The sequence below is a fragment of the Crocodylus porosus genome, unplaced genomic scaffold (genome assembly GCF_001723895.1).
Source record: "Crocodylus porosus isolate Cpor-Errol unplaced genomic scaffold, CroPor_comp1, whole genome shotgun sequence".
Taxonomy (NCBI): Eukaryota; Metazoa; Chordata; order Crocodylia; family Crocodylidae; genus Crocodylus; species Crocodylus porosus.
The window spans coordinates 78,703,648-78,709,774 of record NW_017728918.1 but is presented as its reverse complement, the minus strand read 5'-3'; the positions used below and the strand labels follow the sequence as shown (position 1 = coordinate 78,709,774).

The 6,127-nt window shown below is 46.0% G+C and overlaps 1 protein-coding gene across 7 annotated transcripts in view; it reads left to right on the top strand.

Moving 5' to 3' along the window:
- Nucleotides 1-703: 703 nt before the first annotated feature.
- Nucleotides 704-6,127, top strand: part of USP45 (ubiquitin specific peptidase 45) — a 113,942-nt gene continuing 108,518 nt past the window's right edge. For 6 of the 7 annotated variants that reach the window (XM_019537796.1, XM_019537795.1, XM_019537793.1 and 3 more), the window contains exons 1-2: nucleotides 704-809; nucleotides 1,789-1,958. In XM_019537796.1, coding sequence (XP_019393341.1) covers nucleotides 710-809; nucleotides 1,789-1,958 — 270 coding nt within the window. In that variant the 5' untranslated portion in view covers nucleotides 704-709. The remainder of the gene's footprint in view (nucleotides 810-1,788; nucleotides 1,959-6,127) is intronic. The other variant, XM_019537794.1, reaches the window with a different exon arrangement.

Genomic DNA, 6,127 nt, shown 5'->3' with positions numbered 1-6,127 from the left:
GGCGTTGCCAGAAGTGATTTGTTGTGCAATCGGCTCCTTGAAAGCCCTCTACAGCTGTGTCCTGACAGAAGTGCACAGATGCAGAGCGCTTTAAAAGTGTCTAGTTGTGTGACAAATTAACCCTTATTTAATGAGGGTTCAGATGAAGGTGCTTCGAAGTGGAACACCTTCATTAATTTCTGTTCAGCCCTGTGCGCAAGCTGGGTAGATCTCACCTCCAGTCCACCCGCCCCGCCACTCCAGTACAGGCAGGGCAAACCCCAGATGGAGTTTCCCTTCCCTATCCCCGCCTCATCCTGAAGACAGCACTGGAGTGGGGGAAGAAGGGAGGGGGGCTATGGGAGAGACAGGCAGAAGTGGTGCTAGTGAACCGTGGTGAGTACTCCATAGCAGCTTGATCTTTTTTTTTTCTTAGACAATTATGGGACTGCTGACTGTGTGGCTACACAATACATGTACTTCCAATTTTATCAGATCATTTCTGTGTGTGCACATTTCTAAGATGTTCATATGTTTCAGTGCAAAGGAGCTGAAGCTAGTTGAAAACTAAGCAAAAATATAATAAACACTATATATAATCTGTGAATTATTGAATGTGAGTACTTGACTTGCTACTCCTGTGCTTTCAGAGTTCAGACCTTAAAATTGTTTGAAATATAAAGGAGATAAAATAATATTTATTGTCCTCTCCTTTCCCAGTAATTAACAGATGCGGGTGAAAGATCCATCAAGGGCTAACCCTGAGAAAACCAAGAGAAACAAAAGGCCTAATAAGCCACAGGATGAAGACTCTTCAGATGACATTGCAGGTAAATTATGCAATATTTGTGTAATATTTGACCATCAAACCTAAGGATAGAAAATAATGTCCATATGCTTTTTATTAGTCAGCAAAGCAGGAGATGCATGTGGAAACAGTGAAGTGTTGGTCAAATTTAGTAACAGAGATGGTTACAAACAAATATCCCTGGCTTGCTGAGTTGTCATTATACTGTGCTTGGTAAATTGGTGCAAATACTAATGAACATGAGGCTGTGTTCACGGTTAAAGGAAATACTTGTTGTAAAGGTGGAGGTGCAGTGAATTAGAGAATGAGGTCTTCTTTAAGGTAGGAGAGGTTGGGCATGCTGCTGTTGATGTCAGCAAAACTAGATTTTAGGTAATGGTAATAGTCTTGACATGGTTGCTAAATAGATTTGTTCTTAGATGTATCTTTTTATGGTGGTGTTACATTCTTCTTGATTTTGGGTCTTTATTAGTTGGGAGAGTGGCTAATTGTTAGAGGGAACAATAACATCCTTCAGAAGCAGGTACAAATAGATGCCATTTTTTGAATCTAATTTATCTTACCCTTCAAAAATACCATAGTTTGTAAGGCATAGTTTATGTAACTGTAAAATATATTAGCTTGCTGGTAATTAGCATTTTTTTTTAATGTTGATGGCAGGCAACAGTTTTTTTTATCAGTCAGTTCTAGTAGTTGCCTGCAGAGTAATATTTGTATTCAGCTTTTGAGCTGGGCAGGGGTTTGTGAGTACAGCTTCTGAAAGCATCTAAGGTGTATCTAGATGCTTGGTATAGTTTCTGAGTAAATGCATTTTTACAATGATCACTGATCCACAGAAAAGAGTGTATAAAGTATGAATATTGTGCTTTTAAAACCCTTGAAACCTTGCCAGTATACTTAGACTCAGAAACTGGCCTTTTAAAGTAAGTAAGTAAATAAATAAATAAATAAATATTGCTTTTAATAGCATGGCTAATGCACTTTTATCTCTTATTTTGTAGGCTTAACCTGCCAGCATGTAAGTCAAGCAGTGGATGTACATCTTGTAAAGCGGGCAGTAGCTCAGAATGTTTGGTCAATATGTTCAGAATGTTTGAAGGAAAGGAGAATAAGCGACGGTGAACAAGTAATGCCTTCTGATATATGGCTGTGCCTCAAATGTGGTTCTCAGGTAAGCAAACCTGCATTGTAAATTTATAGTGAGATGCAGATCTTTATCACGTGAGAAGGTACCCTAGTGCAAATCCTTATTCTGCACAGAACTTTATTGGCTTCTGTGGAAATAAATATATATTTAAGCCTTCAATTGGGGATCCATGTGTTTTGGGGGATTTTTGTCTTTAAATTCCTTTATGGAATTGGGATCAAGAATTCTTGATTTTTATGATGTCTTGTTTTTCTGTAAGTATTGTCACTGAAGATCCCCTCTGTATTAGAATTTAAAAGGCTTTGGACAATTCTGGCTTTTGGAGGCTGTGAGGATTTATCATTGATCTATGGAAACTTTCCGTGCAGAGCTTTAAAGGAGGACTACCTGCCACCTCACCTTCCAGTGTATGCTCTATTCGAGGGGTAGGCAAAATGTGGCCCGGGGGCTGGATGTGGCCCGCCAGGCCATTCTATCCAGCCCTCAGGGCCCCTAAAACATTTAGAAAAGTAATATTAATCTGCCCTGAGCTGCCTGTCATGCGACTCTCGATGGTTTGCCGAAACTCAGTAAGTGGCCCTCTGCCCAAAATAATTGTTCGCCCCTGCTCTATTCCTTCTAAATGTTGGAGCAACAGTTCAGAACTTCTGATCTCTTGACCTTTAACTTGCTGATGTTTTTTTCTCTACCTTCCTCCTCCACTCCCCATAATAGAGAGAGGTTATTTTGTACAAATTGGAAGGTAGCTTTGCCATAGAGTTTCTTTCTTCTTCCACTCCTAATAATAATAATAATAATAATAATAGTAAAGATCTCCTGGTTGGAAGCTTCAATACCATGAACTGGCTTTCCTGATAAATGAATAAACCATCATAATGTTTGCCTTGCCTCTCTCCCTTGCTTGCAGAGAAAGTCCTTACAACTGCTGAAGCAGACTTAGAACAAGTTCTGAACCCTGTCCCTGGCTTTTAAAGTGCATGAAAACTTATTTTGAAATAGCCAGGTAGCTTGGAGGGAGGTTGCATACTTAGCTTTTGCCAACACTTGCCCAGCCATTATTTTTAGTAAGGCATTCCACAATTATCTTAGACCACTTATAGGTTACATCACCAGAATGAGGAGAACTGATTCCTTCCTAACATTTATGTAAATGGATTCCATTTCTTAGAGAAGAAAACTATTAGTACTGGACTCCATGACTTATCTTCATGAATTCTTATTGTTAAAATATGTAAAACTGTGAGCAGGAGGCACGTCTACATTTAATCAAACATATGCACTTGATCTGGCTGCAAATTGTCATAGATTGCCCCAGGGGCCGGTAGTCAGCTGGGGTCACAGGATCCCAGCAAGATAAATATCTAATTTTCCCTTGAAGGCGTTCAGAGAAGGTGCTTGAACCACCTCCGATGGCAGGCTATTCCAGACCTTGGGGGCTCAGACAGTAAAGAAATTCTTCCTTATGTCCAGCCTGAAACGGTCTTGCAGGAGTTTATAACCTTTCGACCTTGTTGTCCCTTGGGGGGCTCTGGTGAACAAACCTTCCCCCCGATCCTGGTGAACATCCCTGATAAACTTATATGTGGCCATCAGAATGCCCCTCAGCCTGCACTTTTCCAGGCTAAATAGCCTCATAGATCTCAGCCTGTCGTTGTAAGGTCTGTTTTCCTGACCTCTGATCATGCACGTGGCTCTTCTCTGGACTCTCAAGGTTCTCAACATCCTTTTTGAAGTGTGGAGCCCAAAACTGGATGCAGTACTCCAGCTTCTGCCTCATCAAGGCTGAGTACAATGGGAGAATGCCGTCCTGGGATTTGCTTGAGAAGCATCTATGGATGCAAGCCAGCGTTTTGGTCGCTTTACTAGCCGCAGCATCACATTGAAGGCTCATGTTCATCTTGTGGTCAATCATGACCCCCAAGTCCCTTTCATCCGTAGTGCTAGCCAGCATAGCTTATAAGGATGCTGCAGATTTTTCCTGCCAAGGTGGAGAACCTTGCATTTTTCAGTGTTAAACACCATCAGGTTCTTGTCCACCCATTTCCTGAGCCTGTCAAGGTCAGCGTGGATCGTCTTCCTGTCCTCAGGTGTGGATGCTTTACCCCAAAGTTTGGTATCATTGGTGAACTTGGCCAGTCCACTTCTGACACCAATGTCCTCATCATTAAGGAAGATGTTGAACAATATAGGCGCAAGGACAGAACCTTGAGGAACCCCACTGCTCTACTTGAGCATCATAGTTCAGGGTGGGTTTATCTCTGAACCATGTTACCCAGCTTATGTTTCATTAAAGCAGGGCTGGGCAATTATTTGGGTCTGCAGGCCACATAGGCAGTTCTGAGGAGCTACCGTTGACTGGACACCACCCCTCTCCCCGCAACAGCTTAGAGCCTACATGCTCTGTGGCTCCTCCCTGCCACCACCAACACTGCACAGCCCCAGCTTCAACACAGGCCTGCCCCGTGCCAGCTCTGGACTCAACCTGGCCGGAGTGGACCAGCCGGAACCCACATGCACAACCCCACCCTCACCCGCCCTGTGCCTGCTCTAAATCACCTACCCACACTGAGCTGCTGCCCAGCATAGGGGAAAAGCGGTCCCTCCCCCTCACTGCTGCTGGGCCCTTCTTGCTGAAGCTGCCCAGAGCCCATGCCTGGGCTGCCCTGTAGCTCCTTTCCACCACTGTTACCATCACCTCCAGGCCATGCAGCAGGGCAGCGGTGGCAGTGCAGAGGAACCACAGGGCAGCTCAGGCATGGGCTCCAGGTAGCTTCAGTAAAAAGAGCCTGACAGCAGTGAAGGGGACAGGCTGCATTTCCTCCGTACCGGGCAGCAACTTCTACCAGCTGCCTCTGCTGCTCCTCAACAGGGGCGGGTGAGTCCAGAGCAGGTGCAGGGATGGCTGGGGTCAGGGGGTCAGGTCTGTACGTGCAAGTCCACCAATACCATGGGGCTGGGGCCATCAGAGGTGGCAGCTGGAAGATGCTGCTGCAGCCTAGGCTGCCTAGAAAGGCAGTCCAGCTGTGGAGTCACCCCAGCCCTGCTGTGTGCCTGGAGGGTGGTGGGATGCACCACAGGCCAGATGGTGCCTGGGCTAGGTGAGACTGAGAAACCCGCTGCAGGTCAGACAAAGTCCATCCTGCAGGCCATGTTTTGCTCACCCGTGTTACGGTGTGGCCACACTCCACAGATGAGCTGTCCAAGTTACTCCTTGAATATCTCAGGATGCAGTGTTCCCTCCCCCCACCCACCTGTGTGGACTAACTTTTCACCCACTGAACTACAGAAAAGGACCTGGGGGTTACAGTGGACAATAAGATGAATATGAGCCAGCAGTGTGCACTTGCTGCCAAGAAGGCTAATAGCATGCTGGGTTGTATTGGTAGGTGTGTTGCCAGCAGGTCAAGGGAAATGATTATTCTCCTCTGTTCAGCACTGGTAATGCGACATCTGGAGTACTGTGTTCAGTTTTGGTCCCCCACTGCAGAAAGAATGTGAACAAATTGTAAAGTGTCCAGCAGAGGGCAACACAAATTGTGAAGGGGTTGGGGGACGTGACTTATGAGGAGGCTGAGGGAACTGGGCTTGTTTAGTGTAGAGATGAGAATTACAGAATCATAGAATCAATGAGTTGGAAGGGACCTAGAGAGATTATCTAGTCCAACCCCCTGCCATGGGCAGGAAGAAGCACTGGGGGTGGGAGGGGTCATAAGACCCCAGCCAGGTACCTATCCAGTCTTCTCTTGAAGATTTCCAGGGAAGGTGAGAGCACCACCACTCTGGGAAGCCTATTCCAGGCTCTGGCCACCCTTACAGTGAAGAAGTTCTTGCTAATATCTAACCTAAACTTATCCTCCCTCAGCTTGTGGCCATTGTTCCTGGTGACTCCAGGGGGGGCCCTGGTGAACAGACTTTCCTTGAGTCCCTGCTGTGGCCCCTGATAAGGTTGTAGGCATCCACAAGATCCTCCCTCAGTCCCCTCTTGCAGAGACTGAAGAGATTCAGGTCCCTCAGCCTCTTCTCATAGGGCTGGCCACGGAGGCCCCCACGGAGGCACAACCGTTGGAGGCCTCAAATGCCTCTACACGAATGCTCGAAGTATGGGGAAGAAGCAGGAGGAACTCGCCCTCCTCCTAGCTGTCACCAGCCCTGACATAGTAGGGATCACAGAAACGTGGTGGGACTCATCGCAT